The sequence below is a fragment of the Salvelinus fontinalis genome, chromosome 24, assembly GCF_029448725.1.
Source record: "Salvelinus fontinalis isolate EN_2023a chromosome 24, ASM2944872v1, whole genome shotgun sequence".
Classification (NCBI taxonomy): Eukaryota; Metazoa; Chordata; class Actinopteri; order Salmoniformes; family Salmonidae; genus Salvelinus; species Salvelinus fontinalis.
In genome coordinates this window covers 10,011,719-10,037,007 of record NC_074688.1, presented here as the reverse complement: position 1 = coordinate 10,037,007, position 25,289 = coordinate 10,011,719, and the positions used below count along the sequence as shown (strand labels likewise).

Below are 25,289 nucleotides of genomic sequence, written 5' to 3'. Positions count from 1 at the left end.
ATATAGAGTGTCTGAGGAGTCCCACAAGCCTTTAATCTGGACATCTCCACAAAAGCCCAGCACACACACACACACACACACACACACACACACACACACACACACACACACACACACACACACACACACACACACACACACACACACACACACACACACACACACACACACACACACACACACACACACACACACACACACACACAAGATCAATAACACAAGAGAGAGTGTGAGGTCTGTACTACGGAAGAGCACGTTTGACAACAGCTTTGTTTGCAGACTACATTAAAAATGGAGACAAGAATGTAACTACATCATTTTGCTCTCTCGTTCTCTCTCTGTCTGTCTTTCTCTGTCTGTCTCTCTTTCTCTCTCGTTCTCTCTCCCGAGGCTCTTTATTTGCTTTGCTTGATATTCCTCCTCCCAAGAGCTTTTCAGGTCCAAAGAAACCCTCCTGTTCCGAATCAGTATTCACCTGTCTTTTATTATTCTTTTTAGCCGTTGCCACACTTTCATTTTCCTTTCTATCTCCCCTGACTTTCCTCTTTTCCCTTACTCGCACTTTCTCTTCCTCTGAGTGTGCTAGCACTAAGTTATTTTGATATACTGTTCATGTGTATTCTACACCCAGAGTTTAACAGAGCCCAGGCAATGGCATCTCCTGTCTCTTACGGACGTTGTAAGAGTGATGAAAACATACTTCTCGTTCTCCGTTGTGTCTTGGGGAGAATTATTCTAATGTCTGTCTTTTTGATTTCCTTCTCAGCTCGTTTCCAATTGCTGCGCTTGTGATTTAGACCTCGCCCTGCATAGCATACCTCAGGGTTCAAGTCTCAGTCTCTGAGGTTCTTCCCCTCAACCCTTGTCATCACTCCTGTCTGTCTGGCAGGAAAAGGCAGAGAACCTCCCCATTGTTTTGAACAAAACATATTTTATCTGACCGGCTATCAAAATCACTACACCTGACAATTGTATGTGATTGATATGGCATTCAATGATCAGGAAAGGAACAGTCAAACCTTGTAGCTGACGTCTTTTTTTTACAGCCAGTGTTTGGCTGATATCTGTGGAGAGGAGCGGCCTGGATTGTCTGCCTAGGCATCAGTTCAGTAGACCACCTACTGCCCCACAAGTCTACAGGGTTCATCTGAAGGTCGTGTTTTTCATTCTAGTATTCAGAGGACAACCCTCGTACAGTAATACATCCCTTTGTCTACGCCGAACCCAGACCCAGTTTACACCACCACTCAATTCATACACATCTGAACCGTTCTGTCCTCTGGAAAAGGAATATGTAAAATGGGGAAGGGGAGAGAAAACATATATTTATTCGACTGAAGCTTAGCTGACTAAGACTCCCATAAGACAGAGTGGTGAGAAGGGAAGGGAAGAGGGTGGAGGGAGGTGTGGGGGGGGGAGAATGTAATTTGAATCTCATATACATTTCAGTTGAAAGCCATCCTAGCCTTGATACATACTCTCTGGAGTACACCCCCCCCCCCCCCCCCCCCCCCGCCCCAACACAGACACATCTGTCTCTCTCTCACACGCACATCATTTCAAATACTCACCCGCACAAGTAGGCTCTTACTCTTTCTCTCTCTCCCTGTCTCTCTCACACACACACGCACACGCACGCACACACACACACACACACACACACACACTCTCTCTCTCGCACGCACGCACGCACTCTCTAATTTTCTCTCTTTTGTGTACAACCCTCTCTCATGTATGAGCACAAATTGTTCCAGATGGGTTGACAGTTGAGTGCTCATACATTCTCTTCAGCAGACTCACAGCACAGAAGGACATTGAACATGGAAGCAATGGAAAGACACAATAATGTGGACGCGCATACAAACACACACACACGCACTGACTCACTCACTGAAATGTGGGAAGCATTGCCATGGAAATGTGTCGGTAAAGGAACCTATTTAGCTATGAAAGCAGAAGGCAAGCAGAGACGTTGGCAGTTGATCTGCTACAAATGGTTCCACCTCTCTCTCCTCTCTCTCGTTCCACCCATTCTATCTCTACCTTTCAGAAAGCTCATTTGAGAACAAGGTTACCCAAATTTGACCGCCACATTGATTGTTGCACCCGCTCGAGCAAAACATTGGACCACTGCTAAGGCTAACTTCCGCGATGCATACAAGGCCCTCCCCCACACTCGCTTCGGCAAATCTGACCATGTCTCCATCTTGTTGCTCCCCTTCTATAGGCAGAAAACTAAAACAGGTCGCGCCCGTGCTCAGGTCTATCCAACGCTGGACTGACTAATCGGATTCCTCGCTTCAAGATTGCTTCGATCACGTGGACTGGGATGTGTTCCGGGTAGCCTCAGACAATAACGTCGACGTATACGCTGACTCGGTGAGTGAGTTTATTAGGAAGTGCATTGGAGATGCTGTACCCACTGTAACTATTAAAATCTTCCCTAACCATAAACCGTGGATTGATGGCAGCATTCGCGCAAAACTGAAAGCACGAACCACCGCATTTAATCATGGCAAGGCGACTGGAAACATTACCGAATACTAACAGTGTAGCTAGTCCCTCCGCAAGGCAATCAAACAAGCAAATCGTCAGTATAGTGACAAAGTAGAGTCACAATTCAATGGCTCAAACATCAGACGTATGTGGCAGGGTCTACAGACAATCAAGGATTAGAAAAAGAAAACCACCCCCGTCGCGGTCATCGACGTCTCGCTCCCAGACAGATTAAACAACTTCTTTGCGCGCTTTGAGGACAATAGAGTGTCACCGACACGGCCCCCTACCAAAGACTCTGGGCTCTCCTTCACCACAGCCAAAGAGAGTATAAAATTGAAACGTGTTAACCCTCACAAGGCTGCTGGCCCAGACGGCATCCCTAGCCGCGTCCTCAAAGCATGAGCAGACCAGCTGGCTGGAGTGTTTACGGACATATTCAATCAATCCCTATCCCAGTCTGCTGACCCCACATGCTTCATGATGGCCACCAATGTTCCTGTTCCGAAGAAATCTAAGGCAACTGAACTAAATAACTATCACCCCGTAGCACTCACTTCTGTCATCATGAAGTGCTTTGAGAGACTAGTCAAGGATCATATCACCTCCAACCTACCTGATAGCCTAGACCCACTCCAATTTGCTTACTGCCCCAATAGGTCCACAGACAATGCAATCGCCATCACACTGCACACTGCCCTATCCCATCTAGACAAGAGGAATACCTATTTATTAAGAATGCTGTTCACTTGACTATAGCTCAGCATTCAACAACATAGCACACTCCAAGCTTATCTTGGATGCGTTCTAAGACGTCTCCTGTACACCCTGTTCACCCATGTCTGCGTGGCCATGTACGCCTCCAACTCAATCATGAAGTTTGTAGACAACACTACAGTGGTAGGCTTGATTACCAACAACGACGAGACAGCCTACAGGGAGGAGGTGAGGGCCCTCGGAGTGTGGTGTCAGGAAAATAACCTCTCACTCAACATAAATAAAATAAAGGAGATGATCGTGGACTTCAGGAAACAGCAGAGGGAGCACCTTCCTATCCACATCGACAGGACAGTAGCGGAGAAGGTGGAAAGTTTTAATTTCCTCGGCGTACACATCACGCACAAACTGAAATGGTCCACCCACACTGGCAGTGTGGTGAAGAAGGCGCAACAGTGCCTCTTCAACCTCAGGAGGCTGAAGAAATTTGGCCTGTCAACTAAAACCCTCACAAACTTCTACAGATGCACAATCAAGAGCATCCTGTCAGGCTGTATCACCGCCTTGTACGGCAACTGCACCGCCCTCAATCGCAAGGCTCTCTGGAGGGTGGTGCGGTCTGCACAACTCATCACCGGGGGCAAACTACCTGCCCTCCAAGACACCTATAGCACCGATGTCACAGGAAGGCCATAAAGATCATCAAGGACAACAACCACCTGAGCCACTGCCTGTTCACCTCGCTATCATCCTGAAGGCGAGGTCAGTACAGGTGCATCAAAGCTGGGACCGAGAGACTGAAAAACAGCTTCTATCTCAAGGCCATCAGACTGTTAAGCAGCCATCACTAACATAGAGAGGCTGCTGCCAACATACAGACTCAAATCACTGGCCACTTTAATAAATGGATTTAATAATGGTATCTCTAGTCACTTTAAATAATGCCACTTTAATAATGTTTACATATCCTACATTACTCATCTCATATGTATATACTGTATTTTATACCATCTACTGCATCTTGCCTATGCCGCACGGCCATCTCACATCCATATATTTACATGTACATATTCTTATTCCATCCCCTTACATTGTGTGTATAAGGTTGTCGTTGTGAATTTGTTAGATTACTTGTCAGATATTACTGCAGTGTCGGACAAGAAGCACAAGCATTTCGCTACACTCGCATTAACATCTGCTAACCATGTGTGCGTGACCAATACAATTTGATTTGATTTGTACCCTATCCTCCATTTCCTGGCTTTTGGACCACCAGCTCTTCTCTCTTGGGGGAGGAAGTTTTAAAATCCACTTCTCCTTTACTCTCACCCCACTTGGCACACACTGGTTGATTCAACGTTGTTTCCACGTCATTTCAATGAAATTACGTTGAACCAACATGGAATAGACGTCAAATTGACATCTGTGCCCAGTGGGACCCCTCCTCCCCCCCTTGTTCCCCCCTCTTCCCCCACTCTCGCTCTCTTCCTCTCTCCATCTTTCTCCCCTCCCCCTCTCTCTCTCTCTCGCTCCCTGTCTCTCGCTAGCCACACCCATCTCTAGTGTTGTTTTTGTCTGCAGACAGTGTGCCTTTCTCTCGTGGGATTACAAGTGCATGCCTTGTTTATTTCTGTTGAGAGTAAAACAGACCAGTATTTATTCCACTCCGTCCTTCCCCCTCACTCTCTCACACACTCCCTTTCTTTCCATCACTCTTGTGACTTCACCCCTCCCAGCCCATGCAGATGTATTGTGTCGTAACTGAGCTCAGGTGCATCCTGTTTCCATTAATCATCCTTGAGATGTTTCTACAACTTGATTGGAGCCCACCTGTGTTCTATTCAATTGATTGGACATGATTTGGAAAGGCAAACACCTGTCTATATAAGGTCCCACAGGTGACAGTGCATGTCAGAGAAAAAAATCAAGCCATGAAGTAAAAGGAATTGTCCATAGAGCTCCAAGACAGAATTGGGTCGAGGCACAGATCTGGGGAAGGGTACCAAAAAAATTCTGCAGCATTGAAGGTCCCCAAGGACACAGTGGCCTCCACCATTCTTAAATGGAAGAAGTTTGGAACCACCAAGACTCTAACTAGAGCTGGCCGCCCGGCCAAACTGAGCAATCGGGGGAGAAGGGCCTTGGTCAGGGGGGGTGACCAAGAACCCGATGGTCACTCTGACAGAGCTCCAGAGTCCCTATGTGGAGATGGGAGAACCTTCCAGAAGGATAACCATCTATGCAGCACTCCACCAATCAGGCCTTGATGGTAGAGTGGCCAGACAAAAGCCACTCCTCAGTAAAAGGCTAGTGACAGCCCGCTTGAAGTTTGTCAAAAGGCACCTAAAGACTCTCAGACCATAGGAAACAAGATTATCTGGTCTGATGCAACCAAGATTGAACACTTATTGGCCTGAATGACAAGCGTCACATCTGGAGGAAACCTGGCACCATCCCTACGGTGAAGCATGCTGGTTATAGCAACATGCTGTGGGGATGTTTTTCAGCGGCAGGGACTGGGAAACTAGTCAGGATCGAGGGAAAGATGAACGGAGCAAAGTACAGAGAGACCCTTTATGAAAACCTGCTCCAGAGCACTCAGGACCTCATACTGGGGTAAAGGTTAACCTTCCAACAGGACAACGTCACTAAGCACACAGCCAAGACAACGCAGGAGTGGCTTCGGGACAAGTCTCTGAATGTCCTTGAGTGACCCAGCCAGAGCCCGGACTTGAACCTGATCACACATCTCTGGAGAGACCTGGAAATAGCTGTGCAGCAACGCTCCTCATCCAATGTGACAGAACTTGAGAGGATCTGCAGAGAAAAATGGGAGAAACTCCCCAAAAACAGGTGTGCCAAGCTTGTGGCGTTATACCCAAGAAGACTCAATGCTGTAATCACTGACAAAGGTGCTTCAACAAAGTACTGAGAAAAGGATGGAATATTTATATAAATGTGTATTTCAGTTTTTTATGTTTTTTAAATGTCAAAAATATTCTTAAAACCTGTTTTTGCTTTGTCTAGAAGGCTGTAACGTAACAAAATATGGAAAAAGTCAAGGGGTCTGAATACTTTCCGACGGCACTGTATACATGATTGGGTCTATGACTATATTTGTTGTCTCTGTGTTAATAATGCAGAACTCAGAGACAGAGAGAGAGACAGAGGTACATGTGTATATTTATCCAGTAGGGTAGATGGATGCTGCTCCCTGTCTCGCTCTGTGTTTCATCTCTCCACCTGATTCATGTCTGCTCACTCATCTGCATCACCGCACCCATCTCTCTCTCTCTCTCTCTCTCTCTCTCTCTCTCTCTCTCTCTCTCTCTCTCTCTCTCTCTCTCTCTCTCTCTCTCTCTCTCTCTCGCTCTCTTTCATTCCCCTCTCACTGTCATGTAATGTATGTTTTCCTTTCATTGCTAAACTCTTTTTCGTTCTCATCTGCTTGTCACTCCGTTCTCTTGCTTCCTCCACTCCATTTTACTTAAACTGCTCTGCAATTGAACAGTTCTTCATTTCCATAGCCATGGACTTTGACTTTGAAATTGGACGTCTGTCCATGTCCTGAGGACATCAGGAAACGCCTTCAAAACAGACCACTAGGGGCAACAGTGAGCGCTATTACCGTCAAGTAGTCTTGCGTTTTGGGATGGACATAATCCTCATGACTCCGGATTCAAAGGTCGCGTGTTCAATCCCAGTGGTAGACGCTGTTTTTCAGCGGTAGACTCGTAATTATTATATATATATATATTATTATTATTTATTTATTTATTTTTCTTACCCTATCCCCAACCTTAATCCTTAATTTAACCATTCAGAATGAACACCTAAACTTTATATTTTAACTATCCAAAATTGAAAGTTGCATACGATGAGGTTGGAATAATACTGTGAAAATGGTGATAATGCACTTTTAGTGTGAGTGTTGTTGGATAAGACTGCCTGATATTTCTGCCTGCTTTGGTGGGATGGCGTTTTGGCCTGCCTGGTGACATCACCAGGCAGTAAATTAGTTAGTAGCCCAATAAGGAGAGTTCCAAACCTCTCTGCCAATAACAGCTAGTTTTCCATTTTCCCCTCCCCACTCAGACCACTCCCAGACAGTTCTACAGTGGGGAAAAAAAGTATTTAGTCATCCACCAATTGTGCAAGTTCTCCCACTTAAAAAGATGAGAGAGGTCTGTAATTTTCATCATAGCTACACTTTAACTATGACAGACAAAATAAAATAAAAAAAAACAGAAAATCACATTGTAGGATTTTTTATGAATTTATTTGCAAATTATGGTGGAAAATAAGTATTTGGTCACCTACAAACAAGCAAGATTTCTGGCTCTCACAGACGTGTAACTTCTTCTTTAAGAGGCTCCTCTGTCCTCCACTCATTACCTGTATTAATCGCACCTGTTTGAACTTGTTATCAATATAAAATACACCTGTCCACAACCTCAAACAGTCACACTCCAAACTCCACTATGGCCAAGACCAAAGAGCTGTCAAAGGACACCAGAAACAAAATTGTAGACCTGTACCAGGCTGGGAAGACTAAATCTGCAATAGGTAAGCAGCTTGGTTTGAAGAAATCAACTGTGGGAGCAATTATTAGGAAATGGAAGACATACAAGACCAATGATAATCTCCCTCGATCTGGTCCTCCACGCAAGATCTCACCCCGTGGGGTCAAAATGATCACAAGAACGGTGAGCAAAAATCCCAGAACCACACGTGGGACCTAGTGAATGACCTGCAGAGAGCTGGGACCAAAGTAACAAAGCTTACCATCAGTAACACACTATGCCGCCAGGGACTCAAATCCTGCAGTGCCAGACGTGTCCCCCTGCTTAAGCCAGTACATGTCCAGGCCCGTCTGAAGTTTGCTAGAGAGCATTTTGATGATCCAGAAGAAGATTGGGAGAATGTCATATGGTCAGATGAAACCAAAATATAACTTTTTGGTAAAAACTCAACTCGTCGTGTTTGGAGGACAAAGAATGCTGAGTTGCATCCAAAGAACACCATACCTACTGTGAAGCATGGGGGTGGAAACATCATGCTTTGGGGCTGTTTTTCTGCAAAGGGACCAGGTTGACTGATCCGTGTAAAGGAAAGAATGAATGGGGCCATGTATCGTGAGATTTTGAGTGAAAACCTCCTTCCATCAGCAAGGGCATTGAAGATGAAACGTGGCTGGGTCTTTCAGCATGACAATGATCCCAAACACTCCGCCCGGGCAACGAAGGAGTGGCTTCGTAAGACGCATTTCAAGTTCCTGGAGTGGCCTAGCCAGTCTCCAGATCTCAACCCCATAGAAAATCTTTGGAGGGAGTTGAAAGTCCGTGTTGCACAGCAACAGCCCCAAAACATCACTGCTCTAGAGGAGATCTGCATGGGAGGAATGGGTCAAAATACCAGCAACAGTGTGTGAAAACCTTGTGAAGACTTACAGAAAACATTTGACCTCTGTCATTGCCAACAAAGGGTATATAACAAAGTATTGAGATAAACTTCTGTTATTGACCAAATACTTATTTTCCACCATAATTTGCAAGTAAATTCATAAAAAATCCTACAATGTGATTTTCTGGATTTTTTTTTCTCATTTTGTCTGTCATAGTTGAAGTGTACCTATGATGAAAGTTACAGGCCTCTCTCATCTTTTTAAGTGGGAGAACTTGCACAATTGGTGGCTGACTAAATACTTTTTTGCCCCACTGTAGCAACATTCTTCCTTGAGAAATTGCTCTTGCTAAGCTATTTTTGTGTTTAATTGAAAGCGATCACCGTAAGGTACTTAATTGTTAACCAGAAATGATTTGATATTGAGATAAAAATGGCTGTATTGGACCTTTACCCCTTAACCTCAAAATGTTACATTGTGGAGCAACTTCAAAATTTGACGTTTGGAGAAACGTGGCTAAACGTCAATATCTGAAGGCAAATTAGAGCACGGGAGGGTGCTCTAATTTGGAGGGCACTAACCGAATTTACCCATGGTATAATAAAGTTATTATCACTGTAAAATGAAAACTTTGTAACTCCACTCTAATAGAATGCGTAATCCATTTGTACATATTTTGAAGCATGCATCGATGCAAGCTTCAACGGAAAGTATGCAAAGAAATATGAAGCAACCACGCAAAAAACGACACAAAATGGCTCTAAATCAATGCCTGCTATTGTTTGAGCTGAAGCGAGATAAAATACTACAATATTTTATCTTGGTTCTTTAATAAATACATGCTGTGTTAATTTTGGCATGTCTACCTTCCTATGTGTCGTGGAGCATAATAAGTAAATTAGGCTAATTGGCTAATTACTAGTACTGTTAGCTAATCAGATAGCCATGAAGAATTGTTAGCTAGCTACCCACAAAGAATTATATCTATCTTGCATGATATTTGTTTTAGGTCATTTTTGCCTGTTAAACTATCTGGTTAGCTACATTATTATGATTCACATATAGCTAGCTGATAGTTACGAAATAACATGGTTGCTTTGTGTATATCTTGTTTAGTCTCTATTGCCATTGTTGTCCCGGCTGAAAGACGGTTCAGTGAATGGGTAAATCCATAGTAAGTCAAACGGCTAACTAGCTAGCTAACTAGCAACGAAGAATTGGTAGCTACCCATGAAAAATGTATATCTACCTCACAACATTAATTTTAGGTCATTTTTGCCTGTTTATCTAGCTGGCTAGCTAGATTATTACGATTCACATATCTAGCTCAAGAGAACATGATCGGAGAATGCACTTGGAGCATAAGAGTGTGGAGCACGGTAGTATGCATATTAGGACACACCCTATGTGTTATTATGTATGCACAGAGCCGCAACCCGAATTTACCCATGGTATAATAAAGCTATTATCATTAACTTAGAGTGGGACATAACATCTCCGTGAGATGAAAACCTTGTAGCTCCATTTTTACAATTTCTTTTTTATTTTACATGTATTGAAGCAGTAACTTCTCTCAATGTACTCTGAACAGTTCAGGACTCTAGGAGAAGGACAATCTATTCAAAATATCTTCTGAATTTTCATAATTGTATGTTGGTTAATGGGAAAATGTGGCAGTTTCTTCCTGAATAGTTTATTGCTTTGGAGATGGAAGGTTTGTATAAGTTTATATATAAGATCCACATTCTATTTTATCAACATTTTTGTCTCAGTGTCCCATACTCCCACTATTGGTCATGTTGTTTTGTAGTAAGTTTTAGTTGATTCTGATGGGTTGTATAACAGTGGGTGGCCAATATAGAGCAGTTCGGTTGGTAAGCTGTTCTCAGATGAGCTGACTGAGAAGACTATGTTCAGTGACGAGGGTTTTCTCTGTTATTGCAGTGCTCATGCGTATCTTGGGGACTTGATTTACATCTGGAATCAAAGCAATTTTTTTAACCAGTGAGATGTGGTCTAATTCGACCATATTTGAATGATTTGAATTCCTTATCTTCATCATCTCCATCATAGCATGTTAGGAGGATCTCTCTCTCGCTCTGTCCCTAAGTAAACTTCCAATGTTGGTCTTGTAGTGGGCCAATAGCAAATCAAGTCCTCTCTGTAGTGGGCCAATAGCAAATCAAATCCTCTCTGTAGTGGGCCAATAGCAAATCAAGTCCTCTCTGTAGTGGGCCAATAGCAAATCAAGTCCTCTCTGTAGTGGGCCAATAGCAAATCAAGTCCTCTCTGTAGTGGGCCAATAGCAAATCAAGTCCTCTCTGTAGTTGGCCAATAGCAAACCAAAACCTCTCTGTAGTGGGCCAATAGCAAATCAAGTCCTCTCTGTAGTGGGCCAATAGCAAATCAAGTCCTCTCTGTAGTGGGCCAATAGCAAATCAAGTCCTCTCTGTAGTGGGCCAATAGCAAATCAAGTCCTCTCTGTAGTGGGCCAAAAGCAAACCAAATGATCTCTGTAGTGGGCCAAAAGCAAACCAAATCCTCTCTGTAGTGGGCCAAAAGCAAACCAAATTATCTCTGTAGTGGGCCAATAGCAAACCAAGTCCTCTCTGTAGTGGGACTAGATATTGACATCTGTGTTATGGACCAACAGTAACCTATGGTAAAATACTGTTAAATGTTGAATATTTCCAAACAAATTTAAGACACGCCTGAGATCTCTGGGAAATAAATCAGAAGAGGGCAGGATATTCCTCATCTGGCAACTTAGCGGTAGGGATAAGGAGAGAGGGATGAGGAGAAAGAGAGAGGTGGGTATTGAGAGAGGAGGTGTGCTATACTGTATGTGGGCAGTGCGGAAAAGAACAGGCCCAGGTTCTGGCAGATGGCAGATTTTTCTCTCTTCCTCGCTTTCTTGAGAAGAAAAGAAAACACACACACACATGCACAATCACACACGCTATGACACGTGTCATGTGTTCCAGACATACAGGCCATCTCAAAAACAAACATGCATGTGCACTGCCTACATCCATCCATATGTTTACAGTAGTCCATGCCAGCTGAGGAATGCTGACAGGCAGGTGGAGGGTTTGGTAATTGCGGCGTCAGTAGACAACATGGGGAATGTATGTTGTTCTCGCCAGAAGTCAACAGCGCACTCCACATGTACGCACTGTGTTGCTAAGCAAGAGAGATTCTGCCATGCTCAGTGTGTGTGTGTGTGGCACTGTGTGTGTGTGTGTGTTGCATGTGTGTGCACTCTGAAAAAAAAGAAAAAAAAAGGTGCCACCTAGAACCTAAAAAGGTTCTTTGGCTGTCCCCCAAGCAAAACCCTTTGAAGAACCCAGGTAGAGCTCTTTAAGGTTCCATGTATAACTATTTCCACGGTGTTCTACATGGAACCTGAAAGGGTTCTACCTGGAACCAAAAAGGGTTCTTCTATGGGGACAGCCAAATGAGCCTTTTTTTTCTAAGAGCGTGGGTATGTCCATAATCTGTGTGTGTTGCGTACGTGCGAGCATATAAGCGTGTGTGTGAGAATGTGTGCATTCTGCGTGCGTGAATGTTCACGTGGACAGTCTCATAATATTTGGCTCAGGGCTATTCTCATAGATGGAGGAAAGAAAACCGGAGAACGTGATGAGAGGGAGATGGAGAGAGAAAAGTTGCGGTTGTTGGTAGGCAGAGTGAAAGAGTGTGAGACTGAAGGGAATTCCTCTGAGAGTTGTGCATTGGGACAAGAGCCCCATTCTGCCACCATGTTTAAACTTTCAACAGGCACTTAAGAGGAACAGCACAGAAAATGCATATTTCTGAAAGAGGCTGCACACGGGCACTTGTGAAGAGAGAGTGCAATGATTTGTGTGTGTGTGAGTGTGTTTGTGTGTGAGGTGTGTAAAAGAGGAGAGTAGAGGGGGATGGTGGGAGGGGGTGGGGGGGGGGATGGGGGAGGGGGTGGGGGGGGGGGGGGGGGGATGCAGTCCAGGGCGTCTTAATGGAGGCGTTTTTGCTTCACTAATTTTAGGGGCCTTTTAACAGCATGGGCCTCTCTCCTCTCCTACTGTCTCTATCTCTCCCTCTCTCCTCAGTGCTTCGCTCGCTCTCCTCTCTCTTCTCTCTCCTTCGGTACCTACATCTCCAGTTAATTTAATGAAGGGTCGCCCGATTGCTTTTAGCATTAATATTCCAATACCAAGTGATGTAAATAATGAATGCTCTCTCTCTCTCTCTCTCTCTCTCTCTCTCTCTCTCTCTCTCTCTCTCTCTCGCTCTCTCTCTCTCTCTCTCTCTCTCTCTCTCTCTCTCTCTCGCTCTCTCGCTCTCTCGCTCTCTCGCTCTCTCGCTCTCTCGCTCTCTCGCTCTCTCGCTCTCTCTCTCTCTCTCTCGGATGATGTTGAGCCCCATCTGTCGTGTCTTTGGTGGCATTGAGCGCTCCCCCTGGACATGGAGGAGAAGATAGAGAGGGAGAAGCAAGAGAGAGCAGCAGAACAGCTTAAACAGAGCAATGTATGTTTGCATGTGTATGTTTCAGGACCCCTCACCGTTGTGTTGATAAACCCAAAAGATGGAAAGGGTCGATGGTTGGGATGTGTGTAAGTTGGTGTGTTGACATGCGCACACATGCCTGTGTGTGTGTGTGTATGTGTTTGTGTGCATGTGGCTGTGTTGCTTTTGACCCTTTTTGATGTAATAAAATATCCTTCTCTCGGATGTCATCACTGTGCGTCTGGGTGTGGGTTGGTTCGTCTGGACTGGTGGGGAAGGGATGCTCTCTGCAGACACTGAATGTTTGGGAGTGGAATATGACTGGGCTGTAGCTAGAAGTAGATGAAGAGATGGAGGGAGATCCGAGAAAGGGGGATGGGGAGATAGAGGTGGAGATAGAGACGGAGATACAGAGGTATTAGCTGTTGTCTGCTCTGCACACTGTCTGGTTTGGGCTGGAGGGCCCTTGCGAAATTGTAATGAGTTGAGCTAATTAATTTAGGCCTAGCCCATGCCAACAGATGGCTAAAGAGCCACGGCAGCCGCTGAGGGAGTTACTCCCTTCTCCCTCTCCTCTCCTCTCTCTCATCCTCTTTCTCACTGTCCCTCCATCCAGCAGTGCTTAGCCAGCCTACCTATCAACATTGTTTTGTGTGTGTGTGTGTCAGGTTGGGAGGTGGCCACCTTGAATGTATGTAATTGTTTAATAGGCTGAGCACACACATGGGTGCCCCAGGGGCCTGAACTCAGGGTCTGAAACGCACAGCAGATCGATCACATGCACAAACCTGGAACAAACACCATACACACACACACATACACACACACACTCACTCCACTTGTCAATACTGGTGGTAATGCACCACAGCTCTGATGTATGCATATCGATGAGCTTGGAGATGAGCTTGGAGAGTGTCCGTGCCTCTGTTATTGCATGTATGAGCTGATGTGTATATGCATTCAGGAGGGAGACAGTGAAAACTGTGCTTTCCAGGTATGTGTTAGTGTGTGTATCTGTTCTGGGCTGGGCTGAAGGGGGTGGGTAGGTGAGGGAAGAGCGAGAGAGTGCAGGAGGCAAGAATGATAGGGAAGAATGGGGTTTTGTATTAATGGCTACATTTGTCTGTGGCTGCGCTCGTTCGTGTAAACACCACTTCGACATCAGATTGCTCCCTCACCCTCCACCCCGCCCCACTACAAACCACTTAAACCCCCCCCGCCACAATATACACACACAGATACACACACACGCTACTCACACACTCTAACCACTCTGGTGTTTCTGCAACCAAAGCCATTTCTGAGGAGTAAAGCCATTTCTGAGGAGTCCCTTAGTACTTGAGCAGAGAAAACACATTAAACTTTAAAACAGGAGGGAGGGAGAGAGGGAGAGAGACAGGAACATCAAAGCACTGTCGCAGGCAGCGTCCCTCCTCAGCATGCCTCAAAGGGGTCACAGCCAGACGGATGAGGGAGGTGAGTGCGGCGAGAGATCTAAGTTGAGTGCTGGACTGAGGAGAGCTGACTAGGGAGACAGAGGGTCCAGGCTTCACCTGTATTTTCCTGGTCACCCTTTCACCAAGCATCTCTGGCTTGTCCTTGTGTCACATAATACAATATAGAGCCTCTGCTAAATGGCGTATTATTATCATCATATTTATGATATTGTTATATATTGTAACATCTCCCGTCTTTACTCCGTCCAATCTGCCCTCCTACCTCCCTACCACTCTATCAGAGATGGAGAGATGAAGAGATGGGGAAGAACTGACCCCATTAAGTCGACTGGGCGATTGTTCGGTCGATAGGCTGTCGGTCGACTGAGATTTCTTTAGTCGAGCAGTCGCAATTTTTGAAAATCTTTTTTTTTTATGGTGCACAAGACAAGTGTCTGATTTGCACCTGTCTCAGTGGTCTAATCCATTGCGGAGGCCATTGGGATGGCACAGTCCATCGCTCTAAGACGTGATACTGAAATTGTATGTGGTTATATTATGTTCAAAATAATGGTGCAACACTAATAAATCGATTGTTGTTTTAGAACACATGTGCTTTCTCCCACGTCGGAGACGGTTGCTGTCCGCGGTTCTGAAACAGTCTTCAGTGCGCCGTAGAATTGGCACCTTTCCCTACGTTGCTATGTACGTAATAGCAAAGTTAACCAGCATATTGGGAATGAGAACAATGCGGCGGAGGCAGCAGCAGCAGAGACGAGGAAACAGCCCTTGCCTTAGCCAAGAAAATTGAGGAGAGTGGAAACCACAACTTAATTAGGCCTATAATCAATAGCCTAACTGTGACCCACTGGCTCTATTCGTTCTTATGTAGCAAAATTTGAAAGTGTGTTTTTTATATTGGATAAAAGTAGAGACTCAGAGCTAGAAAATGGAATATCATACACTACAGCTGAGGAACAAGGGGAAAGTAATTCTGCTTTGAAAGTTGATCAACTTATAACCTCAGTTTTGAGAAAATGGACCTTGAATGTTTTGGTACCAACTGGATAGCTCTTCTTTGTCTACACCCATTCAGCATTGTTCACACTCTTTTCAGCTTTAGCCCCACCCATCTCTTTAACATAACTGTTAAATATGCCTGGCTTTATAAATCATGCATATACAGTACCAGTCAAAAGTTTGGACACACCTACTCATCCCAGGGTTCTTCTTAATTTTTACCATGTTCTACATAACACAAAAGCATTAAACGAATCAACATATATATTAGATTTGAGATTCTTCAAAGTAGTCACCCTTTGTCTTGACAGCTTTGCAAACTGTTGGCATTCTCTCAACCAGCTTCATGAGGTAGTCACCTGGAATGCATTTCAATTAACAGGTGTGCCTTGTTAAAAGTTTATTTGGTGGAATTTCCTTCTTAATGCATTTGAGCCAATCAGTTGTCACAGCACACGGTACAGCAGGGGTGGTATACAGAAGACGGCCCTATTTTGTAAAATACGAAGTCCATATCATGGCAAGAACAGCTCAAATAAGCAAAGAGAAATTGCAGGCCATCATTACTTTAAGGTCAGTCAATACGAAACATTTCAAGAACTTTGACAGTTTCTTCAAGTGCAGTCGCAAAAAACATCAATAGCTATGATGAAGCACTCACAAACTTTTACAGATGCACAATCGAGAGCATCCTGTCAGGCTGTATCACCGCCTGGTACGGCAACTGCTCCGCCCACAACCGTAAGGCTCTCCAGAGGGTAGTGAGGTCTGCATAACGCATCACCGGGGGCAAACTACCTGCCCTCCAGGACACCTACAACACCCGATGTCACAGGAAGGCCATAAAGATCATCAAGGACAACAACCACCCGAGCCACTGCCTGTTCACCCCGCTATCATCCAGAAGGCGAGGTCAGTACAGGTGCATGAAAGCAGGGACCGAGAGACTGAAAAACACCTTCTATCTCAAGGCCATCAGACTGTTAAACAGCCACCACTAACATTGAGTGGCTGCTGCCATACATGTAAAAAATGTATCACTAGCCACTTTAAACAATGCCACTTAATATAATGTTTACATACCCTACATTACTCATCTCATATGTATATACTGTACTCGATACCATCTAGTGCATCTTTCCTATGCCTTTCTGTACCATCACTCATGCATATATCTTTATGTACATATTCTTCATCCCTTTACACTTGTGTGTATAAGGTAGCTGTTGTGAAATTGTTAGGTTAGATTACTCGTTGGTTATTACTGCATTGTCGGAACTAGAAGCACAAGCATTCGCTACACTTGCATTAACATCTGCTAACCATGTGTATGTGACATTTTTTTTTTAATTTGATTTGAACTTGCTCTCATAAGGACCTCCACAGGAAAGGAAGACCCAGAGTTACCTCTGCTGCAGAGGATAAGTTCATTAGAGTTACCAGCCTCGGCAATTAACTGCACCTCAGATTGCACCTCACAGAGTTCAAGTAACAGACACATCTCAACATCAACTGTTCAGAGGAGACTGTGTGAATCTGGCCTTCATGGTCAAATTGTTGTAAAGAAACCACTACTAAAGGACACCAATAGACGGATGACCCAAAACACACCTCCAGGCTGTGTAAGGGCTATTTGACCAAGAAGGAGAGTGATGGAGTGCTGCATCAGATGACCTGGCCTCTACAATCACCTGACATGAACCCAATTAAGATGGTTTGGGATGAGTTGGAGTGCAGAGTGAAGGAAATGCATATGAGCATATGAGGGACCTCCTTCAAGACGGTTGGAAAAACATTCCAGGTGACTACCTCATGAAGCTGGTTGAGAGAATGCAAAGCTGTCATTAAGGTAAAGGGTGGCTACTTTGAACAATCAAAAATATACATATATTTTGATTTGTTTAACACTTTTATGCTTACTACATGATTCCATATGTGCTATTCATAGTTTTGATGTCTTCCCTATTATTATACAATGTAGAAAATATTACAAATAAAGAAAAACCCTTGAATTAGTAGAGGTGTCCAAACTTTTGACTAGTACTACATCTACAGAAATAAGACAGATCCTGCTTCTTTTGCCTGTCTGCGTGTTTTTTTTTTTTAAATAGCCCACTGATTCTGTGAGCACCAAACGTCACGCAATGGAAAAATGTTGGATGAAGCAATTTCACATATTTGGCTGTTTTTAATGTTTGCGGTGCTGTAATTAAAGCTTTACTGTAAAGGCAGTCATTGTTGTTCTCCCCCTTAGACGAGGAGGAGCATGGATAGGACCAAGATGCGGATTGAGGGAAATAAGCCATCTTTTAATGAAAAACAGCAAACAAGACACTACAAACTACAAAACAACAAACGTGACTAACCTTCAACTGTCCTGTGAGGACACAGGAACAAACACCCACAAAACACCAGTGAAACCCTGGCTGCCTTTGTATGACTCTCAATTAGAGACAAACAATACACACCTGTCTCTAATTGAGAATCATACCAGGCCGAACACAAAACCCCACATAGAAATACAAACATAGACAAACCCACCCAACTCACGCCCTGACCAACTAAAATGAATACAAAACAAAGGAAAACAGGTCAGGAACGTGACAGAACCCCCCCCTTAAGGTGCGAACTCCGGGCGCACCAGCACAAAGTCTAGGGGAGGGTCTGGGTGGGCGTCTGTCCACGGTGGCGGCTCTGGCGGTGGACGAGGTCCCCACCCCACCATAATCAATCCCCGCTTCTTTATCCCCCTCCCAATGACCACCCTCCCACTAACCCCACCTAAATGAAGGGGCAGCACCGGGATAAGGGGCAGCACCGGGACAAGGGGCAGCACCGGGACAAGGGACAGCACCGGGACAAGGGGCAGCACCGGGACAAGGGGCAGCACCGGGACAAGGGGCAGCACCGGGACAAGGGGCAGCACCGGGACAAGGGGCAGCACCGGGACAAGGGGCAGCACCGGGATAAGGGGCGGCAGGTCCTGGCTGAGGGACTCCGGCAGGTCCTGGCTGAGGGACTCCGGCAGGTCCGGGCTGAGTGGCAGCTCCGGACTGTAGGGCAGCTCCGGACTGTAGGGCAGCTCCGGACTGTAGGGCAGCTCCGGACTGGCGGGCAGCTCCTGACTGGCGGGCAGCTCCTGACTGGCGGGCGTCTCTGGCAACTCCTGACTGGCGGGCGTCTCTGGCAGCTCCTGACTGGCGGGCGTCTCTGGCAGCTCCTGACTGGCGGGCGTCTCTGGCAGCTCCTGACTGGCGGGCGTCTCTGGCAGCTCCTGACTGGCGGGCGTCTCTGGCGGCTCCTGACTGGCGGGCGTCTCTGGCGGCTCCTGACTGGCGGGCGTCTCTGGCGGCTCCTGACTGGCGGGCGTCTCTGGCGGCTCCTGACTGGCGGGCGTCTCTGGCGGCTCCTGACTGACGGACGGCTCTAGCGGCTCCTGACTGACGGGCGGCTCTAATGGCTCGTGGCAGACGGCTGACTCAGATGGCGCTGGGCAGACAGATGGCTCAGACGGCGCTGGGCAGACAGATGGCTCAGACGGCGCTGGGCAGACAGATGGCTCAGACGGCGCTGGGCAGACAGATGGCTCAGACGGCGCTGGGCAGACAGATGGCTCAGACGGCGCTGGGCAGACAGATGGCTCAGACGGCGCTGGGCAGACAGATGGCTCAGACGGCGCTGGGCAGACAGATGGCTCAGACGGAGCTGGGCAGACGGGCCGTTCAGGCACCGCTGGGCAGACGGCAGACTCTGGCCGGCTGAGACGCACTATAGGCCTGGTGCGTGGTACCGGAACCGGAGGTACCGGGCTGAGGGCACGCACCTCAGGGCGAGTGCGGGGAACAGGAACAGGGCACACTGGACTCTCGTGGCGCACTCTAGGCCTGGTGCGTGGTACCGGAACTGGAGGTACCGGGCTGAGGGCACGCACCTCAGGACGAGTGCGGGGAGAAGGAACAGTGCGTCCAGGGCTCTGTAGACGCACAGGAGGCTTGGTGCGTGGTGCCGGAACTGGAGGCACCGGGCTGGAGACACGCACCATAGGGAGAGTACGTGGAAGAGGAACAGGGCTCTGGAGATGCACTGGAAGCCTGGTGCGTGGTGTAGGCACTGGTGGTACTGAGCTGGGGTGGGAAGGTGGCGCCGGATATACCGGACCGTGAAGGAGGACACGTGCTCTTGAGCACCGAGCCTCCCCAACCTTACCAGGTTGAATGGACCCCGTAGCCCTGCCAGTGCGGCGAGGTGGAATAGCCCGCACTGGGCTATTCAGGCGAACCGGGGACACCACCTGTAAGGCTGGTGCCATGTACGCCGGCCCGAGGAGACGTACTGGAGGCCAGATACGTTGGGCCGGCTTCATGGCATCCGGCTCGATGCCCAACCTAGCCCTCCCAGTGCGGCAAGGTGGAATAGCCCGCACTGGGCTAAGCACGCGTACTGGGGACACCGTGCGCTTCACCGCATAACACGGTGTCTGACCAGTACGACGCCCTCTTACTCCACGGCAAGCCCGGGGAGTTGGCTCAGGTATCCAACCCGGCTTCGCCACACCCCCCTTTAGCCCCCCCCCAAGAAATTCTTGGGTGAGCCTCTCGGGCTTCCAGCCTCTCATACGTGCTGCCTCCTCAATCCACCGCTCCTGGGCTGTGGCTGCCTTCTTCACCTCCCGAGAGCGGCGATTCTCTCCAACCCTTCCCCAGGGTCCCTTTCCGTCCATGATCTCCCAAGACCATTCCTCCTGTGTCCAGTGCCTTAGTTCTTTTTCTCTCTCCTCAATCCGCTTGGTCCTGTTGTGGTGGGTGTTTCTGTAAAGGCAGTCATTGTTGTTCTCCCCCTTAGACGAGGAGGAGCATGGATAGGACCAAGATGCGGATTGAGGGAAATAAGCCATCTTTTAATGAAAAACAGCAAACAAGACACTACAAACTACAAAACAACAAACGTGACTAACCTTCAACTGTCCTGTGAGGACACAGGAACAAACACCCACAAAACACCAGTGAAACCCTGGCTGCCTTTGTATGACTCTCAATTAGAGACAAACAATACACACCTGTCTCTAATTGAGAATCATACCAGGCCGAACACAAAACCCCACATAGAAATACAAACATAGACAAACCCACCCAACTCACGCCCTGACCAACTAAAATGAATACAAAACAAAGGAAAACAGGTCAGGAACGTGACATTTACAATGTTTTTTCCCTTAGAACAGGCTGGTATATTTGAATTAGTGTTGTTTACACTGTTGCAAACGAGCAGCAAAATGTTATTGTTATGTAAAAGCACCTGTTTGTCACATTTAATATAAACACGGTGTACCCTCGTTTCTCTTGATCTCCTTATTGTTATTATTACAATTATTATCAAATCAAATCAATGTTCATTGGTCACATGCACATGGTTAGGGTATGTTATTGCGAGTGTAGCGAAATGCTTGAGCTTCTAGTTCCGACAGTGCGGCAATATCTAAAAAGTAATCTGACAATTCCACGACAACGACCTAATATGCACAAATCTAAGTACAGGAATAGAATAAGAGTATATAAATATAAATATATGAATGAGCAATGACAGAGCGGCATAGGCGAGATAAAATATATGGTATAAAATACAGTATATACACTACCGTTCCAAAGTTTGGGGTCACTCAGAAATGTCCTTGTTTTTGAAAGAAAAGCTAAAAAAAAATTGTCCGTTAAAATAACATCAAATTTATCAGTCATAAGGCGACTCTGGGATGCTGGCCTTCTAAGCAGCATTCCTCTGTCCAGTGTCTGTGTTATTTTGCCCGTCTTAATCTTTCCTTTTTATTGGCCAGTCTGAGATATGGCTTTTTCTTTGCAAATCTGCCTAGAAGGCCAGCATCCCGGAGTCGACTCTTCACTGTTGACGTTGAGACTGGGCCTCCCACTCCTCTTTCTATTTGGTTAGAGCCAGCTTGCGCTGTTCTGTGAAGGGAGTTGTATACAGCGTTGTACGAGATCTTCAGTTTCTTGGCAATTTCTCGCATGGAATAGCCTTCATTTCTCAGAACAACAATAGACTGAGTTTCAGAAGAAAGGTCTTTGTTTCTGTCCATTTTGAGCCTGTAGTCGAACCCACAAATGCTGATGCTCCAGACACTCAATTAGTCTAAAAAAGGACAGTTTTTGTTGCTTCTTTAATCAGAACAACAGTTTTCAGCTGTGTTAACATAATTGCAAAAGGGTTAACTAATGACCAATTAGCCTTTTAAAATTAATTTTAAACTTGGCTTAGCTAACACAACGTGCCATTGGAACACAGGAGTGATGGTTGCTGATAATGGGCCTCTTTACGCCTATGTAGATATTCCATTCAAAATCAGCCATTTCCAGCTACTATAGTCATTTACAACATTAATTAACAATGTGTCACGCCCTGACCTTAGAGAGCCGTTTTATTTCTCTATTTGGTGAGGTCAGGGTGTGATTAGGGTGGGCATTCTATGTTTCCTATTTCTTTGTTTTTGGCCGAGTGTTGTTCCCATTTAAGAGGCAGCTGTCTATCGTTGTCTCTGATAGGGAATCATACTTAGGTAGCCTTTTTCCCACCTGGGTTTTGTGGGTAGTTATTTTCTGTTTAGTCTCTGTTACCTGACAGAACTGTTCGCTTTCATTTTGTTACTTTGTTTGTGTGTTTTTTGATAATAAATATCATCATGAACACTTTTCACGCTGCGCTTTGATCCACTCCTTCCGTCGACAGGCGTTACACAATGTCTACACTGTATTTCTGATTAATTTGATGTACTGCGGTTGTGGGCGGTGCAGTTGACGTACCAGGCGGTGATACAGCCCGACAGGATGCTCTCAATTGTGCATCTGTAAAAGTTTGTGAGGTTTTAAGGTGATAAGACACATTTCTTTAGCCTCCTAAGGTTGAAGAGGCGCTGTTGCGCCTTATTCACCAAACTGTCTGTGTGGTGTACGCTGAGCAACTTAAAACTTTCCACCTTCTCCACTATTGTCCCGTCGATGTGGATAGGGGGGTGCTCCCTCTGCTGTTTCCTGAAGTCCACGATCATCTCCTTTGTTTTGTTGACGTTGAGTGAGAGGTTGTTTTCCTGACACTACACTCTGAGAGCCCTCACCTCCTCCCTATTAGCTGTCTCGTCGTTGTTGGTAATCAAGCCTACTACTGTTGGCCCGTCTGCAAACTTGAGGATTGAGTTGGAGGCGTGCATGGCCACGCAGTCATGGGTGAACAGGGTGTACAGGAGGGGGCTGAGCACGCACCCTTGTGGGGCCCCAGTGTTGAGGATCAGCGAAGTGGAGATGTTGTTTCCTACCTTTACCACCTGGGAGCGGCCTGTCAAGAAGTCCAGGACACATTTGCACAAGGCAGGGTTGAGACCCAGGGTCTCCAGCTTAAAGATGAGCTTGGAAGGTGCTATGGTGTTGAATGCCGAGCTGTAGTCAATGAATAGCATTCTTACATAGGTATTCCTCTTGTCCAGATGGGATAAGGCAGTGTGCAGTGTGGTGGAGATTGCATCGTCTGTGGACCTATTGGGGCGGTAAGCAAATTGAAGTGGGTCTAGGGTGACAGGTAAGGTGGAGGTGATATGATGGTTGACTAGTCTCTCAAAGCACTTCATGATGACAGAAGTAAGTGCTACGGGACGATAGTCATTTCGTTCAGTTTCCTTTGCATTCTTGGGTACAGGAACAATGGTGGCCATCTTGAAGCATGTGGGGTCAGCAGACTGGGATAGGGAGAGATGGCGTCGGAGGGTAGAGCTGCTGTCTTATCGGCTCTTAACCAACCATGCTATTTTGTTTGTTTTTTCGCGTTGTTCGTAACTTGTTTTGTACATAATGTTGCTGCTACCGTCTCTTATGACCGAAAAGAGCTTCCGGACATCAGAACTGGGATTACTTACCTCAAATTGGATGAGGAGTTCTTCTTCAGTGAGTCGAACGTGAGGCATATACTACAGACACCCGACCAGGCCCAGATCCCCATGATTTGCTGGAAAAAGGAAGCATAGGTTTCGCAGAAAGAAATAGGGATGCCTTATGAGGATCAGGTGACAAGTGGCTAGCCTACCCTTGCCTTCCGTTCTGCTAGCTAATGTTCAATCGCTGGAAAATAAATGGGACAAACTGAAAGCACGTATATCCTACCAACTGGACATTCAAAACTCTAATATCTTATGTTTCACAGATTCGTGGCTGAACGACGACATTAAGAACATACAGCTGGCGGGTTATACACTCTATCGGCAGGACAGAACAGCAGCCTTTGGTAAGACATGGGGCGGGGGCCTATGCATATTTGTAAACAATAGCTGGTGCATGATATCTAAGGAAATATCAAGGTTTTACTCCCCTGAGGTATAGTATCTCATGATAAGCTGTAGACCACACTATCTACCTAGAGAGTTTTCAACTGTATTTTCTGAAGCTGTCTACATACAACCACAGACCGAGGCTGGCACTAAAACCACACTCAATAAGCTGTATTCCACCATAAACAAACATGAAAACGGTCATCCAGAGGCTGAGCTCCTAGTGACTGCGGACTTTAATGCAGGGAAACTTAAATCAGTTTTACCTAATTTCTATCAGCATGTTAAATGTCCTACCAGAGGGGAAAAAATTATAGACCACTTTTACTCCACACAGAGACGCGTAGAAAGCTCTCCCTCGCACTCCATTTTGGCAAATTTAACGATAACTCTATCCTCCTGATTCCTGCTTACAAGCAAAAATTAAAGCAGGAAGCACCAGTGACTCGGTCTTTAAAAAAGTGGTCAGATGAAACAGATAATAAACTACAGGACTGTTTTGCTAGCACAGACTGGAATACGTTCCGGGATTCTTCTGATGGCATTGGGGAGTTCACCACATCTTTCACTGGCTTTATCAATAAGTGCATCGAGGATGTCGTCCCCACAGTGACTGTCCGTACATACCCCAACCAGAAGCCATGGATTACAGGCAACATTCGCACTGAGCTAAAGGGTAAAGCTGCCACCATCAAGGAGCGGGACTCTAACCCGGAAGCTTATAAGAAATCCTGCTATGCCCTAACCATGAAACAGGCAAAGTGTAAATACAGGACTAAGATCGACTCGTACCACACCGGCTCCGACGCTCATCGGATGTGGCAGGGCTCGCAAATTATTACAGACTACAAAGGGAAGCACAGCTGAGAGCTGCCTAGTGACACGAGTCTACCAGATGAGCTAAATAACTATAATGCTCGCTTCGAGGCAAGTAACACTGAAACATGCATGAGAGGATCAGCTGTTCCGTACAACTGTGTGATCACCCTCTCCGCAGCCGATGTGAGTAAGACCTTTAAACAGGTCAACATTCACAAGTCCGCTGGGCCAGTCGGATTACCAGGACGTGTACCCATAGCATGTGCTTACCAACTAGCAAGTGTCTTCACTGACATTTTCAACCTCTCCCTGTCTGAGTCTGTAATACCAACATGTTTCAAGCAAACCACCATAGTCCCTGTGCCCAAGAACACTAAGATAACCTGCCTAAATGACTACCGACCCGTAGCACTCACGTTTGTAGCCATGAAGTACTTTGAAAGGCTGGTCATGGCACACATCAACACCATTATCCCAGAAACCCTAGACCCACATTAATTTCCATACCGCACCAACAGATCCACAGATGCAATCTCTATTGCACTCCACACTGCCCTTTCCCACCTGGAACACCTATGTGAGAATGCTA

The 25,289-nt window shown here is 46.1% G+C and overlaps 1 protein-coding gene across 1 annotated transcript in view; it reads left to right on the top strand.

The window, feature by feature from the left end:
- Positions 1-25,263, top strand: part of LOC129821893 (cell adhesion molecule DSCAML1-like) — a 64,288-nt gene extending 39,025 nt beyond the window's left edge. The window contains exon 4 of the mRNA XM_055879623.1: positions 23,758-25,263. Coding sequence (XP_055735598.1) covers positions 23,758-23,933 — 176 coding nt within the window. The 3' untranslated portion in view covers positions 23,934-25,263. The remainder of the gene's footprint in view (positions 1-23,757) is intronic.
- Positions 25,264-25,289: the final 26 nt, after the last annotated feature.